At 40.2% G+C, this 18,030-nt stretch overlaps 3 protein-coding genes across 5 annotated transcripts in view; 2 read left to right on the top strand and 1 right to left on the bottom strand.

The window, feature by feature from the left end:
- The window catches only part of LOC115028657 (prickle-like protein 1), a 28,474-nt gene extending 22,128 nt beyond the window's left edge, over positions 1-6,346 (top strand). For both annotated transcript variants that reach the window (XM_029462549.1, XM_029462548.1), the window contains exons 4-8: positions 502-639; positions 2,627-2,830; positions 2,946-3,132; positions 3,306-4,292; positions 4,392-6,346. In XM_029462549.1, coding sequence (XP_029318409.1) covers positions 502-639; positions 2,627-2,830; positions 2,946-3,132; positions 3,306-4,292; positions 4,392-5,380 — 2,505 coding nt within the window. In that variant the 3' untranslated portion in view covers positions 5,381-6,346. The remainder of the gene's footprint in view (positions 1-501; positions 640-2,626; positions 2,831-2,945; positions 3,133-3,305; positions 4,293-4,391) is intronic.
- On the bottom strand, positions 5,442-14,634 carry pphln1 (periphilin 1). Its single transcript, XM_029462537.1, has 10 exons — positions 14,530-14,634; positions 13,643-13,705; positions 13,172-13,236; positions 12,770-12,985; positions 12,171-12,232; positions 10,549-10,665; positions 9,616-9,794; positions 9,231-9,317; positions 6,911-6,966; positions 5,442-5,468 (listed from the first exon to the last, which is right to left on the bottom strand). Coding segments are annotated over exons 2-10 (810 nt in total). The 5' UTR covers positions 13,644-13,705; positions 14,530-14,634.
- On the top strand, positions 14,582-17,149 carry zcrb1 (zinc finger CCHC-type and RNA binding motif 1). 2 transcript variants are annotated; one of them, XM_029462558.1, is made up of 8 exons: positions 14,582-14,741; positions 14,885-14,987; positions 15,105-15,133; positions 15,860-15,971; positions 16,112-16,219; positions 16,343-16,452; positions 16,525-16,606; positions 16,770-17,149. In XM_029462558.1, exons 2-8 carry the CDS (start codon positions 14,904-14,906, stop codon positions 16,920-16,922), a joined length of 678 nt encoding a protein of 225 aa, XP_029318418.1. In that variant the 5' UTR covers positions 14,582-14,741; positions 14,885-14,903; the 3' UTR covers positions 16,923-17,149. The 2 variants fall into 2 exon arrangements, with proteins under 2 accessions (XP_029318418.1, XP_029318419.1); XM_029462559.1 differs by lacking the exon at positions 14,582-14,741 and adding an exon at positions 14,757-14,776.
- The last annotated feature ends 881 nt before the right edge of the window (positions 17,150-18,030 follow it).

The following is an 18,030-nucleotide window of genomic DNA, read 5'->3' as shown; positions in this document are numbered from 1 at the left end:
TGCCAGCCTCTTCTGTAGAACAACTTTATGGTGTATAAACCAGCACTCCTTTCACATCTGTGTTAATAGAGTTTACATTAGGAGATATGGTGGAGGGGTTATCACCAGGGAGGGGGGGGGGGGTCTACTGTCTGCGAAGGTGGTCTCTTTAAACACACACACACGCAGTATTTGACTGCGATTTTATGATATTTGTCAGCAGACCGGAGGATTCCTTGCGTAACTGTGGTTCGTAGGGATAAGCACATAAGTGTGTGTGTGTGTGTGTGTGTGTGTGTGTGTGTGTGTGTGAAAGGGAGAGACAGTGAGTGTGGGTGTGTGTGTGTGTTTGTGAGCTCACACACCAGCATCGTTTACTGTTGTTTAGAGAACAACCAAGCTGGTTGTTAGGACAGTCTTGGTCTTTTATCTGGGCCTTCATCACGATCTCCAAACACAGAGAAAGTACGTTTTGCTTTGTCAACTCCACTCATCTCTCTGTTTCTTTTCTTTGTTTACCAGGTGCGTTACTGCCACTCTCTGACGGAGGAGGAAAAGAGGGAGATCCACATGTTCAGTGCCCAGAGGAAGAGAGAGGCACTGGGGAGAGGAACACCCAAGATCCTGCCCAGAGCTCTGCACCACACCCGCTGTGAAAGTGTAGGTGCCATACTAGATACCCATGAGCACACACACACACACATACATGCATGTGCAAACATTGCGTCATTTAGTGCTATAAGGTAAGCTAGCAGTTACAAGGAAACCGACCTGTTGGTATTAAGTTATTTATATCTCGAGCAGCTAACACCCACCATCCCAACGCATAGAAGCCCGAGGCACAATCCTGATTGGCTAATGGTTTTAATCAGGGACATAAACCTCCTCATTAGAGCGAGAGGGGAAGCTGGGAAATTGGGAGGCTCACGCTCAAGTTGAGCGGAGAAGCCAGATCCTCGAGAGGAATTTGGCACATTTCCTGCTGCCCATCTATATCTCAGCATGACAGACTGCTAAAAAAGAAATGTGCAGGTTAACGAGCAATTCTTGCATAAAGTCTTAAAAATCCTACTTTCACAGCATGTGGCACATTATTCCACATCTACTGGCGTAATCACATGCAGCTGGTCCATTAAGTACATAAACAGTATTATCTAAGATTGTTCTGTCAAAGGGAAGTAGCTTTTTTAATCTTTGTGTGGAAGGTCCAACGTTTTTGGAAATGCAAGCTATGTTTCTTGCTCTAGACGTGTTGGTTGAAGTTGACGTGAGCTCTGAACAAACTAAAACAACACTGGAAACAATCCTAAAGGCTGACCTTAGTTTCCCACTTTTGATTTAGTGATTTAAACATAACATTCACTGCCATTCAAGCTGTCCTGAAGCGTATTCCTGAAAAATGTCCTTTCAATGCAACAAATATAAATATTAGTGTTATGTGTCTTCCGGAAAATTAAGCCCTGACTAGTGAGTTAAACCACATCCTCTCCATGGTAATTCCCCCAGACAGGCAGATCAAGTCCATCATCACTCAAACACAGATGCTACCACAGGGATGCAAGGTCACACACCCACACACTAAAATGATACATAGGCCAACCAACTGACACACACATTCTTGGACATACTGAGCATGCATATGTATTCATATATGCTCTGCAAACACAACCTCTGACTTATCCAACACACATGTGGACATTATTACAGTCATGCAACCATTCGTACACTACACATGCTCATGCATTCTAAATGAAATATCATAAAGATGTGGGTGTACACATACATTCACACACACTTTGTCAGGCTCCAGTTTCCTGGTGGGGACACACAACACCCCCGTATCCAAGGCCCCTGCCTCTCCACCCTGGCAATAATGGTTAACAGCTGGGCATACTATCCCATAGCTGCATATGGGTGTCTCATAGCTCTGCTGGGTTATATAAAGACTTTTGATTGCAGGTTCAAACTCGCTCTTACAATCTCTGTGGAGTCATACGATCTTTCGACTCAGGACCAAAGCCAGTGTGTTCTGTTTAAGATCATGTGACAAAAATGCTGTCCAATTCCTCAGCAACACCCAATGCATAATTGATGAATTTATCACAAAGTGAAAGAGCCCCAAATTGAAACACAGAGACATTAGTCAATTGAGTTTGTCCTACAATTTGTTTTGCACCCATGTTAATACAAAGAGTTCTACTCCGGAAGACACTGGGGGGGTGCAGTCATTAGAGATTAAATTGCACTGTCAATGTTATCAACTGTTGCTGTATCTGTCCTATGATTGTCATCACTGTAGGATTCACGGATGTGTTTTGAATGGATCATATTCCTTTGGCACTTGCAGTATGATCACCTGTTGTTTGGCCTTCTTTGCTTTAGCCTCACCGCAAATGAAACACCAGTGATATATTTTGAATAGTTATCTCCATAATCTCTCTTTTGTTTACGTTGCATTCTTCACGCATCACAGGCATCGATTGCATCGAATCTATTTTGAAATGTTATTGCTGTATGTTATATGATTCTCATGCTAGCATATCTATCACCAGATTTTATCATAGGCTCAATGATGAACCCCTATGCATTGTAAACAACAAGATGCCTGAAATATAAATCTCATAGATCATCTGTTTGTGTTTTTCAGTGTGGCGGAGGCATCAATGGAGGAGAGATGGCCATTTTTGCCTCCAGAGCAGGGCCAGGCCCCTGCTGGCACCCGGCGTGCTTTGTGTGTGCCACGTGTGAAGAGCTGCTGGTGGATCTGATATATTTCCACCAAAATGGCAAGACCCTTTGCGGACGACACCACGCTGAGCTTCTCAAACCACGATGCTCTTCTTGTGACGAGGTAAGACACAGTAATAGCACTACCCACTTAATGTTTCACAATGAACCATTGCCATGTCAGTACCAAGTCCAAAGAGTTCCACAGAACTAACAGCGGTATGTGTCTTTCCCTTCAGATCATCTTTTCGGATGAGTGCACTGAAGCAGAGGGTCGTCACTGGCACATGAAGCACTTTGCCTGTTTTGAATGCGAAACAATGCTAGGGGGGCAGCGCTACATCATGAAAGATGGCCGGCCCTACTGTACTGGCTGTTTTGAGTCACTGTATGCAGAGTACTGTGAGGCCTGTGGTGAAAATATTGGTGAGTTATATTTATGAGGTGCTAGCGTATTTGTTTCTTTTAGGATTAGAATAAAACACTTTGAATACTCAAGGTGGAACACAAGATCCTGCTTATGTATTTATTTTGTTACTTGTGTAGAAGTACTATATCTAATCTTATGGTCCTTTTCTTTTGATCCCTCGATCCTTTAGGTGTTGACCATGCCCAGATGACCTATGAAGGTGTACACTGGCATGCAGCAGACCAGTGCTTCTGCTGTGCCCAGTGCAAGACATCCTTGCTTGGCTGTCCCTTCCTGCCAAAGCAGGGTCGCATCTACTGCTCAAAGGCCTGCAGCCAGGGGGAAGATATTCTTGCCTCCGACTCGTCTGATTCTGCCTTCCAGTCTGCGCGTTCACGTGAATCACGGCGTAGTGTGCGCATGGGGAAGAGCAGCAGGCCTGCCGAACAGTGGAGACAGTCACAGCTGTTTAACCCCCCCGCCACCATCCCCGCCCCCCCATTTGAGTATAAGTTTGGAGATGGAGACGCTGATTGCGACATTGGTATCGTAGGGCGTAAACTGGCCCGTCTAGGCCTGGAGGAGGAGAGGTTCTGGAGGGAGCGGGAGGAGCAGGATGCTGGTGGAGAGGAGGATCCAGAGGAGTGGGCCCAGCATGAGGACTATATGACTCAGCTTCTTCTCAAGTTTGGTGATCGCGGGATGTTACACCAACTTCAGCAGCCATCCCTAAAATCTCCCAGCCCTAGTAGTGACAGAAACAGGCTAATGAGTGACCCGTGGCTAAAGCCTGATACTGCATCTTTGGGGGTTACAGCCTCCTCTCCTACCCCTGCCAGTCCCACCCAGAGCCAGACTTCCAATCAATCCCGAGCCAACAGCTTTAGTCCTGGACTGATAAGCAAGAAGAACCTGCCTGAAATGTACTGGGCTCAGTCCCAGGATGGGTTGGGAGACTCAGCCTATGGGAGTCATCCAGGTCCTGCTAGTGCCAGAAAGATCCAAGAGCTGGAGTTGGACCAGGATCAGGACCAATCTGCGACAGGAAGACGGGCCTTCTGGCCAGACACAAGGGAGTGGTATGAAAACTCCCTTGAGTGTATTGCTGATGAGCTGAGGAAAGCTGAGCAGGGGGCTGGAGACTCCATGGACTCCCTGGCGCTCTCAAATATCACTGGTAAGGATCTTGCTGCATGTGTTCAATGACAAGATGTGCTTTTTTTTCATATCAAACAGCTGTTCAAAAACATATCTCTCCTACTTGCTTTTTTTTTAGGTGCATCAGTGGATGGAGATGGCAGGGATAGACCCATAGTCTACACTCTTGCCATACAGGATCCCTCGGTGGTAGATGACTGCGAGAAGATGAGCAACATGGGGACCTTTAATTCATCTCATCTTCACCACAGTGCCATCTCTCTCAACCTTAACATGGAGAAAGGAGACGAGGAGGAGGTAGCATTGGCAATAAGGGGAGGCACACCAGGAGGACTTCTCGCATTGACCCCACATTCGGAAGGCCTCCCTTCCTCCTTTGTCCATGCCCCAGCTCTGAGGAGGAGCAAGTCCCAGTCCAGGCCTCCTCAAATGGTCAAGTTTTCAGAAGACACTGTGGACAATGGATATAATGACGGGTTTGATGTCAATATTAGAAGGCATCCCATGAGTGAGAAGCCACAGCGGAGGGCGTACTGCCCAGATGAGATGGGCCAAGAAAGAAGCCGCCCAACAAGCCACCATGGGCACAGCAGGCAGCACCAACACCACCGGCAAGGCCGGCACCATAGGAGCCGCAAGACCCGCTCGGACAACAACCTTCACATGATGCCTTTGGAGAAAGCACAGAGGCCATATGAGCCCCAGCAGCAAGCACAGAGGCATTATGATCCCCAGCAGCATGGTCTGCTAAACGCTCCTAGTGGTGCCATGCTCCTACAGCATCCTGCACACAGGCTGCCCTTGGCCTACTCCCAAACAAGATCTGACTATATGCTCCAGGGATCAGCTCAAGGAGACCCGCAGGTTGAGCATTTCATGGGTCTCTACAGAGATGAGGATGACTGTTGCTCTACTTGTTCTTCCTCATCTTCGGACTCTGAGGAGGAGGGCTATTTCCTGGGACAGCCAATCCCTCAGCCTCGTGTGGCTGGGCGCTACTACGCTGAGGACTACCCTACAAGGGTTACAGCCCTCTCTTCCATGAGCCATGGCTCACAGACTGGTCGCAGAAAGAGCCACCGCTCCAAAAACTGTATCATCTCCTAACAGCTCAGAGTGCATTTACTTTATAACCTGCACTATACTAAGCAATAGTCAGATTTTTGGATCATATGATGGTTTTTGCAGATAAAATCTGGGTTTAAAAACGCATTTTTAAGCAACCCATGTGCACAGACTATATTATGCCCTTACAGAAGATGCATGGCCAAATGTCATATCATATTTTAGGCCCACATCTAGTGAAAGAAGTAATCAATCTAAACAGCTGAGACAGATCTGTGTAACATATATTCAGAAAATCTTTTCAAAAAAATGTTTTGTGTATGATCAAATTTGGCCTTTATAATGGGTTTTATTGCATTTTAGCACTAACATGATGCATGGACTGGTACATTTGGAAGCCTTTCTTTAGACAGTGAAGACCAGAATTATGCAGAGTGGCAACATTAAACTTTCTCTTTCATTTCAGCATTTGCCATTAACTTTTTTTAATTAATGTTTTATGTTCAGTTTTACATTTTGCAGAAATATCTTTGTGTGCATTAAAATAGCAACACATTGTACACAGAGGTTGATAAAGTAGAAAATAGAAACGAACCAAATAATTATTTAATGCATAATAGTACAAAATGATAATGTATATACTAAGTTAAGATTTTAATACTGGTATTTTTATATCCATGGTTTAAAGAATTGTTTTCTGTTGAAGTGTATGATATAGAAAATTGCAGTTGTAACAAACAGACCTCGTTAATATTTTATGAGAAACAACAAAGAAGGTGCCACTTCATTAACTGTGCTCTTCACAGTAAAGTGCCATGTTACTCTGTAACAATGTCTATTACAACATATATTCCACAATGCTCACTATTGGTGTACAAAATATGAAACAAATGGCAGTAACACTTGCATTTTCCATATTCAGCTGAACTGTTCACTACCCTTGCTCTGACATAACCAGCTAAATGCTTTGTGATGTAAAGACGCTTGTAATAAATATTTTTTTTCCTCTCAAAGCTTCAGGAATGATTGTTCTTTATACACACATACATATATACATACATATATACACACACATATATGTTATATATATATACACATACACACATATATACATAACACATACAGATAATATTACATAATAATATGTAACACATATATATATATATATATATATTATGTGTAATATATATATATTATATATATACATATATATATACATATATATATACATATATATATATGTGTATATATATATGTTATATATATATATATATATATATATTATATATATATATATATATATATATATATATATATATATATATAGATATATATATATATATATTATATATATATATATATGATATATATATACACAATACCCATATACACACACACATATACATACATATACACACACACACATATATATATATATGTGTGTATATATATGTATGTATATATATATACACATATATACACACATACATATATATATATATATACATACATACACACACACATATATATACATACATATATAAAAGAAACACCAGTATTGCAGTTTGGTACCTTGTTTGAGGTTGCGCTGTGTGGGGAGCCTTCTCTTGACAGGCCAGGAATTTTGTCTGGAGAAATAAAAGAGGGACAAAACAAAAGTTTGATTTAGAATGGAGAAAATGATAAAACTAGAGAAAGGAGAAAAAAAACCCAGTGGAAGGCGGAAAAAGAAAAAACAATTAGTATGTCTGGAAAGTATTTGTTGATGTTTGCTTCCAGGTACCAAGGCTAGAACATCTGGAACAATCAAGAAACAGACCGGCACCTACGTTTCTCTCTTTTACAAATGCCCACTCATCAAACCGGACACCACCTCCACCCTCACTTTCCATTTGTTTTTCTGACAACTTTTCTCCCGCGGTCACCCCGACACCAGCCAAGGCTTTGTGCAATTAAATCTACCAACAAACAACAAAAAGAAAACACCCCCGATGTGGAAGCGTTGGCTTCAGGAATATCCATCAGACATCTTATACCATTCCTTCTTGGTCCACACACACACACACACACACACACACACAACCTGGTGGCATCTTTATGAGGCCTGACAAAGTGGCAGACGGAGCGGGGAGGAGGGCCGGCTGCTGGACACATTACAAAACACTCTGTCTCTCTCAGGTTACCCGGAGCGGGAATAGGTTGGAGTTTAACGATTGTAACCTTTGTATAGTTCTGAAACCAATCCACTGCATGTAATTTTATCTCGCTCTTATTCTCATTTGTATGGTCAAAAAAAAAAGAAAAAAAATCAATTGAAAGAACTGGTACAGAGGCTGTAGCATGTGCAGTACGATGCACGAGTTACATTGTCGATTGGCAGTGGTTTCCTGGTGAGACACCGCTGGCACAAGCATGTTATGCAAAGTTTGAGTTATTTTTGCTTCCATTACATGTCTACGTACACGTTTAGGTGTTCTTTTTACTACACTTGGTCTATTTGGGTCTTTCTATTTCTCCTAAATTTAATAAAGTTAGCAATCGATCCTCATTTGCATATTTAAAATGTAACATTTCAGAAAACTTGCAACACAAAATAGAATCGTCTTAATGAAAGTAATTAACTGAAGACGCTTCGTTTTGTTACTATATTCCCCTGCAGCCTCACTTTACAACACATACCATTAAATAAAGTTTGTTAACGTATCATTCATAGCTGATTTATAGAACATTTTATTCCAAACACATGGCAAAAATGTATTTATTTGTGGCTGTTATTATGGAGCATTACATAGAGATAAATTTGACTTTTAGATTTCAACAAAATTAAACAAGAATGTTGAACATGGCGTTATCCAATGTTCAGATTTAAGCTCTGGAAATGTAGGCAAATGATCACTTCACTGGAAATATGATTGCAGAGCAGATCATCATCCGAAAAAGGTGTTACGATCATGCATTCCAAACGTTTTAACACAACGTGGAGCAACATCATTTTACGGAGCTAAATAACACTTGTGGATACCGGGGGCTCGGGAAGTTTAAAACATGCAGATAAACAAAAAGAGGGTAGCGCTTTAAAAGTCCAGTTAACCTAAGGTTTATTGCCGACATGCTGGGAAATTAGTTCTGTAAACTTGACATGCAGTACATGTCCAGGGTCAGTAACTTAAATAATGGAATAAAAATCTGAGATGCAAACAGGCATCAAAAAAAAGAAACCTTCTTAGTAAGCTGTACGTCCCAGTACCTGCATATAAAGTAGTGTCATACAGCTTGGATATAGACTGTTAAGCCTACACACGCTACCCTTATCATATGTATTATTCCCAGAGCAGACAGCGTGATCCACACGGACTCATGTGGGACAGCTTTTGGTCTGGACAATTACTTAAAAAAAAAAAAAAAAAAAACTTAAGCGATATCTCCAGGCCTTGAAAATCAAATGTCATACATGTACAGATCAGAGCAGGAACCGTGGAAAGTGCTACCACAACAGGTTGTAGAAAAAATAATTCATTACAGCAAAGTCCCCACTAGGTACTAATCAAGAAACAGAATTTATAACGCAACTTTCTTCAGACCTGGGTGAAAGAATTTCAGTGTCAAATAGGACACCGGAGTGTATTGTGCTTAGAATTGATTGTTGACTGAGGTTAATTCTATTAGGTTTAAACTTTTAGTTTTAAGCATATGCAGGCCATTAATTCCGCATGTCCTCCGTCCTTGCATCCTTCTCAACACTTAATGGCAGACATTGAGTGTAGGAAGCCACAACGGGTCCTCCTGACGTCGTTCTGACGTGACAAGGATGCGAGGAGGCGTGCGAGGAGCCACTAATCTGTTTATTGCCACCCAGGTCAAAGCTCGTTTCACAAGGCTTTAATGTACAGACCCAAAGGTTCATGTCCACTCTGTTGAGGAAAGAGCTCCCCCTGAAGGTGCTCAGAAAGACCTGCATGAGCCTCTGGACCGTCCACACCTGAAAAGCCGGTCAACCAGATTACCAGTTATGGATACGACAGTGAAATGACAGGAGGAAAATTATGACAATGAATGTACATTTTTTTGGGGGGGGTATTTGTCTTGAACTCTCTGTAAAAGCAAGGCCTAACTGAGCTTTTCCATATGGCCTCGGTCAATAAATTAGTGGTGACTTAAGTTGCAACAGGAGGCTGCTGTCAGTTGCATTTCCTCTTGTGCCTGGATGGACACAAAGAGGTTTTAAGAGAGCTCAACAGGGCATCAGGGGAGGGGGAAACTCTAAGGGTTCGACATACTCTTGCCTTGCTGTGAGGGAAACGGCAGGCTCTTGGCTCTGTCCGGTGAGTAGCCTCTGCTGCTGACGCTGGAGCCGGAGCGACTGTGGGGGGAGCGGGCCACCTCGCGGCGCACAGGGGAGCGCTCTCTGAGAGGAGGGAAGGGGGCTGCCTTTCTTCGGAAGTGGTCTCTGTCCTCCCTGGGAAAGGCAGAGGGGACAAGCGGGCTGTGAATAGTCTGAACGTGCAAAGCGTTTGTCTGAAGGACAAAATAGTTCCATCTTTCAAACCAATATCTGCACCAGTGGTGGAATACAACCAAGTACATTTACTCAAGTACTGTACTTTGGAGGAACTTGTGCTTTACTCGAGTGTTTTCTTTTCATGCCACTTTCTACTTCATTACATTTCTTTATAAAAATTCAAACATTTAAATGCAATACAATTTGATGATTATAAATTAAACTACCCAAAAATACACAGGCCTAGAAGTACTAGAATTGATGAGCCAATTAAATCAATTATTATTAATGTTTTTCATCAACGTTTACAGCTTCTCAAATGTGAGGAATTTTCTGCATCGTGTACTTTTAATACATATTTTCCAGATTATACTTGCATACTTCTACTTCAGCAACATTTTCAAAGCAGGACTTTTCCTTGTAACAGAGTATTTTTACAGAGTAGTATTAGTTAAGTACAAATAATATGAATACTTCTTCAACCACTGGCAACAACTGTTTCAGAGAATCTAAGAACACACAAGTATTTCTAACCTTTTTTGTGTGCCAACACAGCACAACACTGCCATCTAGCATCGAGGCCTAAACATATGCAGGTTTTAATTCTGAACATGTACACGAGGTGTTTTCATCAATTACACACTGCATACACTTGGGCAATGATTCCACGTGAACACCCTATAAAGGGATTAACGTGTGCATTCACTCGTACCCTCTGTCCAGGTTGAGGATGGCTTGCACTAGTGTGTCCTCCCCGCTCTCTGGCAGTGATCTGGGCGCTGGGTAGATGCCCTGATTTCGCGCGTTATGGGGCTGTGGTGGGCGGGCGCTGAGGGGATAAATGCACACAAATATGTGGTCAGCTGCAGATGCATACTGTACAACATGGCAACATCAGTATCATTTGGTCAATTTGTATTTAACTTAATTTAAAATCATCTCTGTATTTTAAGGGTGTTTGAATAAAGTATGGAATCCCTTTCCAATCACCTGATGTTCGCTCAAAAGTAAAAAAAAAGTAAAATAAAGAAAAGTCAGAATTAGACATTAGTACGGTTCTCTCTGCCCGGTTTTTTTCTTTCTTATTTAATTAAACCGTGTCTTTTTATTTTTATTTAATTATTTTATGTTCTTTTATTTTATTTTATTTTATTTTATTATCCAGCAGATAACAGATCATATCCATATATGCACGTGTCATAGCATTATACCGCTCTAGCCAAGTATGGTTACGACTGTACACGTTTAAAAATGCAAAATAAAACGCTTCAGTTCTCCGTCAGGATCCTAACCTGACTTCTAACATCTATCCGGCTGAACGGTCACCATCAGTCTGGCTCAGATATAGAGAAGCTCTTGTTTTCTAGAATATCATTAATGCTAATGCATGAATACATTTGTTATATAAAAAAAGGTGACGCTTCATGTCACTGTATGAGTCACTGAGATTGCAAACAGAGCACTGAATCTTCGAGAGGGTGGAAATATACACGACAAGCTCGTGGTGTTAAATTATAGGGTGTATATATGTTTTATGAGTGCTGATGGTCACAGGTTAATATGAAAATACCAAGTGTGTGATACACAGATTGAGTTTATGGTTCCCAATAACAAAACCTTCTATAAACATGTACATGCATTGTGCGAAACAGACCTTTTATCACTCCCTTAATCCCCTGTAACTCCTGACACCCGTTATCTCGTCGCCCTTCTTCCTAAAAATAACCCTCAGCTATTTTTATATGATGATTTCTATCATTATTTCAAAATTCCAAATATTCTCTGATTCCAGCCTCTCAAATGAGAGGATTTGCTGCTTTTCTTTGTCATAGCAAAGTTAATCTTTTTGACTTTTAGTCAAACAAAACTAGCTATTTGAATACGGCACAATCGTCTCTTTTTTTGACGTTTCATAGACTAAACATTTAATCCTACAATTAATCTGCAGATTTAAAAAAAAAAAAAATCATTAGCAGCAGCTCAATTTGCAACTGTATGCAACAGTGCATTTTTTAAATTGGACCCTTAACATATTTCAGTGTTCATACTGTTGAAGGGATTTAAACTGAAATCATTAAATTTATCACATGACACTGGATTACAACAAAGACTGCAGAGCATTGAGTGTCACACGAGGTTGTTTTTATTTTTATTCATTTCTTTTGTTTCATCCAGTGAACTTCAACCGACCGTCGTCAAATATTAACTCAAATATATTCTGGCACCGTTAAACAGCACAAGTGCATAGAAACAGACAACGCGTCCCCTGCTGTCCGTAATGAGAACATCCAATTCTAATGAAATTAGCTCCTTAAAGAAAAACAAGCAGTTTACCCAAACTCCAAAGGCCGTCCTGTGTGTGGCTCTTCCCTGGGTACTCTGTAAGGATAGTCCTCCTGTACAATAAAAGAAAATGTAAAAAAAGATCCATGAAAGTGACCTTTGCAGACACCTTTACTTTAAATAATGTGATTATGTGCGAAAATACAGACATTTTTTTTTACAGTTATAAATAATAAGTCTGAATAATGTAACAAGTTTAGATTTTTAAAAATATTTGTTTAACTTTCAAACATCTAAAATCTAAATAAATACTTGCATCTGTGTGGTAGATTAGGGTTGTTTATCAATGTTACAACAATTACTTTGTGAAGTAGAAGCTGCTAATATTTCTGACTCTCAAAACCAACTTTTTGAAGCATATTCAATTCTGAAAGAATTTTGGCTGCGATTGAACATCTTGTTAGCAACTCTGTGTGCTTCTATATCCTTCATCTCAATTCTTATTTCGATTGTTGAACAATACTTTTCTTCAGAGTTGAAGCAGTCTTTGGAAGTTCCTAATATGTTTGTTTTTATCTCCACTGCACAAATCTTTACTCCATTTGTGTTTAAAACAATGTTAAAAAATGTACGACGTTCAATTTTCTCACCCTCCTTGTAGGTGGAACAGCTCTGCGTTCACCAGGGAAGTGAATGTTGTCACCATGGTAGGCCCTCTGATCTTCATGATAATTGCGCGGGCCTCCTCCATTCGGGAAGAAGCGTGGACCTCCTTCGTACTCGTACCCGCCGCGTCCGTAGTCTTCCTCTGGCCTGCCAAAGGGGCCCCTCCTTTCCACTGCCCCAGCTGCGCGTGGGTACGGACCCTAGCAGAATGGGTACATTTTAAATTGTTCTTCTTCTTTACCAAATTATGTATACTGGCCGCTGCTCGGAAGACAAATAAGTCTTCCTACTTGGGTTTGTATATGCATACTTTTGAATGTCATATAAGGTTAAAAGTGATAAAAAGAGAATAAAATGGACTGTGAAGTCACTTTCTACACACTCACCGGCCTCTCTGTTAAAAAGCGTTCATCATACACCTCTCGTAAATTCCTGTCTCTCCTGTACGTCACTGCAAAAGGCGAACAGTGACAGATACTGTATGTACATAAATGCAGTCGTGCAAGGGTTGCTCCACAAAATAAATAATGCTAATGAGGTTCTGTAGTTGTTAGTGGTGCGTTTGTCAGGAAGTAATATTCCAGTAAAACTCATTATCACTAGATATACAAGAACATAGAATGATAGTCGATATTTTGATGAAATCCATGGAACTGGATAAGAAGTTTCCTCACATGACTGCAACACCAAGACAGCTCTTGCAAAACACTTAAAAATAAATGAAATGCTCTGAATATTGTCCCATGCATGTGAAATATGATCCCGTTTCTCAAATGTTAGCTCCATTTAGGCCATAGTGACATTTCTCTTGCTGTAAAAATGTTATGCACGTACTGTAAAGTGTTAGACTAACTTACTTTTGAATTGAAGGACCTCTGCGAATCAGGGTGATGTACAGAAAATATGATCTGCAACACAATCTGTAAAAACATTATTTCAAACAGTGTTAGACGATACACTTGGAATACTTCTGCATTCATTTGTTTAGGAAATTAAGCCTACGAAGTCAAATAAAGTTATGTAGAAAATAAAGACCGTTCTATTTTGCACACGTTTTAGAAATAAGATAGGTAGCACTGTTTGACAATGAGCTGATCAATTAGTGAGCAGGCTGAAGTTCCTTTCTGCAGAATAGAGTCCATTATGAATATCAATTAGACCAACAACCCCATATAAACATAGCACTAGCTTGATAGCACCTAGCCGATAAATTAGAAAAATCACTACAGCATGTTCTTCAAATGCAGACCACTATTACTCAGTGCCAGAAGCACTTGGAGTGATTCTGTGTTATATTTTGAATGAGACCAACAAATGGTCAGAGAAAAAGACAGAAACCAACTATCAGACTAATTACAAGTTTTCTGTAAACACCAATAATCAGGATTCAATATGTTAAACACAGAAATCTGCACCAATCAGAAGCTTTTAGTTCAGGTGCAAATGGTTGAAGAGCAGCTTTTAATTTACTTTGGGTATGTCGTTGTTAGGCATTTTCGGGTAAATTCACCTACACAGTAACAGGTTAATGGTTTTGTACTACTTACTACTGTAGTTTCACGTAGAACAGACAGCTAGCATTGCTAAAGTAGCGTGCTGAGAACAACTTAACTAATCGACACCGACACACAAAAATAACATAGATTTATTTAACGCGAAATATTGTATTTTCGAGATGAACACATGTTAAATAAACTATAGTAAAAGGACATTTATCCCAGGCAAATAGGCAAAACCATCTCACCTTCCTCTCTATCGTTTAGTTAGCCTAGCCTTTTCTGGTAGCTACATGGAGTACGGCTGTTTTATTGGACGAGGAATGCGCAAACGTCATCAAGTTGCGACGTTTAGTGATGGCGTTTGTTTCTGTTTGCTAAACGTTAGCTGCATACAAATACACACAATTCTGCTATTTCAAACACACTATATATTACTCTAACGGTGGAGGCTGTGTTGGTAAGTTATTTGGTTAATGAACTCCGCTGCTTACAGTTAAGTAAAAATGCGTAACGCGACATGAATGGTGGATCTGACAAACTAACATTAGCTAAGTAGCTGGTTGTGCATTTTTTTTAAAGTATTATGTTTTTGTTTTGCAGTGTGTCATATGCATCCAGTATGAGCGGGGGGTTGGCACCAAGTAGAAGCACTGTGTATGTGTCAAACCTGCCGTTCTCTCTTACCAACAATGACATACACAAGGTTAGTTTATTGTTAATGATGGTTTTGTCTGGCAGAAACACAAATAATAGTACAATGCCACTGTGGTCTTTGAATCCAAGCAACTTCCTCACTGAAACAGATCACTTTGTCTTTCAGCTATTCACCAAATATGGAAAGGTTGTAAAGTAAGTAATGGCTCTGTCCTAATTTATTTAGTATTATTTTGATATCTTCCAGCAATGTGTACATCAAACAAAGTAGTGAAGGAATAACTCACAACAATTAGTTCAAGGCTCTGACTACTTGTAATTGTTATAACAACAAGGAGATAATGCAGCAGCAGTTCAGCCTGCAGCAGCTAGGCTTCTTACTGCTTTTAAAGGACAACACTGCATCACCTCAATCCTGGCTTCTCTCCAATGGCTTCCTCTTCGATGTAGAATTGTTTTAAAGATTTTACTGATTACTTTTAAAGCACGTCTGGGTTTGGCCCCAAGCTACAAAGCAGAAATGTTGACCCCATAGGCCAGTTTGCTGCCTTAGATTCTGGCCATCTCCAAGGTCAAGGCTTGAGGCCTTGAGGTGAACATGCTTTATCCATTAGAGCCCCTCTGCTTTGGAACAACATGTGGAAATAAGCCTTTCAGAATCAGTGGCTTCTTTTAAATCACTTCTTTAAAAAATATATTTTTATAAAACGTGCATGGTGTCTTTGTATTGCTTGTATTCTTTTTTCTAAAAAAAATTATAGTAACTTTCATCATTTGTCTTCTCTGTTTTTTTTGTCTTGCTTAAATTTGCTTTTTCCATCAAAGCACTTAATAAACTCTGTTTTTAAAGGTGCTATATAAATAAATCCATTATTATTACTATTACACGTTAGGTATTAATAACTGTCATGCTTATTTCAGGGTTACAATCGTTAAGGATAAAGACACTCGCCAGAGTAAAGGGGTGGCGTTTGTTCTTTTCCTAGACAGAGAATCTGCTCATAACTGTGCAAGAGCAGTGAACAACAAACAGGTGAGTGTGTCACATTAAGACCATAAGAGCTCACATGCTGTATGTCACTGAGCACAAGCTGCAGTCTCCTCGTCATTGATGTTTCTTTAATGGCTATTGGATATTCACTTGTCAGAGTTACAAATGTGTTTGTCTCCCAGTTGTTTGGCAGAACAGTGAAGGCGAGCATTGCCATAGACAATGGGCGAGCAACTGAGTTTATAAAAAGACGGAACTACACAGACAAGACTAAATGTTACGAATGTGGGGTCAGTGCATATTGTGAGATCATTGAATTATAATTGCTTGTATACTTTTTTTCTGAACGTGTAGAAAATGATCCCGGAGAATGTTGTGTGATTGTGTGTGTTCTTTTAAATGAAACATCACAGGATACAGGACATCTGAGCTACGCATGCCCCAAAAACATTCTGGGAGAGAGGGAACCACCGAAGAAGAAGGAAAAGAAAAAGAAGAAAAAGGCCGAACAACCTGAGCATGTGTAAGTATTTTATAGCTGATATTTTGAGATATTGTGTTGTTTTTGTAATTCTAACATCTTTTTCTTTTACAGTGAAGAAGAAGAAGAAGAAGAAAGTGAAGAAGAGGGAGAGGACCCAACCTTAGATAGTTTGAGCCAAGCCATAGCTTTTCAGGTAAGAGTGCACGTATAGAAATCCAAATAGACGTCTAGACTGAAATGCAACATACTCACCCCAAGAAAGAGAAGAGCTAGATTGAGGAACTGGAAAAACAATTCTGGATTCAAAACGTATATCTTTTAGCAGTTTTATATTTCTATCTTTTCTGTCCCTCCAGCAAGCCTGTATCGAGGAAGAGGAGGAGACGCAGATTAAGCAGGAACGTGTGTCTCAAGAGGACAGTGCTCAGGCTTCAACTTCCTCAGACTCCAAGAAACCAAGGATCAAAAAGAGTGCATACTTCAGTGATGAGGAGGAGCTTAGTGACTAATGAAAACAATAGACATAAGCTGTTTGTCAAATATCGCTATATTTTTGTAAGTTATATTGGGGATGCTTTCATTTGAACTAATACATTTAGATTTTTTTTATTCTTGTACATAGAACTAAGACTTTTTTCTGTTTCTAGAAATACTGTACACTTGTTCTTGGTTGATTGAATGTGAGTGGTGTTTTTCTGTCAGTCAATAAAACCTTGTTTCTTAATGACAAACTAAATTATTTGTGGTAAATGCAGAATGAAAGAGATTGCCGAAGAAAAAAAGGTTACTTTCTACTTAGATTAGGTCAATGAACCAAATAGAAAATAAAACGGGAAAAAACCCCACAAGTGATGCTGGACATGTCCATTTTTATTCATCTTTGATCAATTTAGTGGTTGGATTATTTTTTATATATGACAATGTGTCCATATAATGACAAAAGGGGTGATGTGTCAGTTTAACAAAAGGTTGTGTATTTTGTATGGCCTGTGTTCCACTTGATATACTACCCAGTAGGATTAAGCTATTGTCAAAAGTGGAATGAACCATTCTGAACTTCTTGATGTAGACGGCTTGTGTAAATCCTAAATAACGCAGCTAAAATGCAGTTACGGTTTCCGTGCCGTAAAATCTCATCGTTGGAACATAATGGAGATCCAGTTCACATGTAAAAGGTAAAAGGAACCCCCGGCCTTGGTCTAGGAATCAGCCCCATCATTTGAAAACCTACATGATAGATGAGTCACGGTACAGTGGTTCGCTTGGAAATGTGTTTTTGATGCTCTCTTGCGTCAGCACGTAAATTAGGCGAGGGATTCCCCGATGTTTAATGCGCTTGTGATCTAAAGTACTGCTGCATTTCTGCAGTCGGCGAGTCAAATGCGAATATGAAAGGATAAGAGGATTCCCAGTACAGTGAACTGATATCAGCGGTTAACACATTGCTGTAGCAGCAGCATTTGCGACTGTGGCTTTTGTTGCATTTAAGTGCTGCCGGAAATTAAATAGCTACATGGCTCATAACAAGGAGAGTAGATAAAGAGATAACTGCTGCAAATAAAGAGATATTTCTCTTAGATGCGACGACCAGTAGTATAAGTAGGCATTAAATACATA

Source organism: Cottoperca gobio, chromosome 23, assembly GCF_900634415.1.
Source record: "Cottoperca gobio chromosome 23, fCotGob3.1, whole genome shotgun sequence".
Lineage (NCBI taxonomy): Eukaryota > Metazoa > Chordata > Actinopteri > Perciformes > Bovichtidae > Cottoperca > Cottoperca gobio.
Note: the sequence above shows the minus strand (reverse complement) of the source record. Positions and strands in the feature narration are given on the sequence as shown.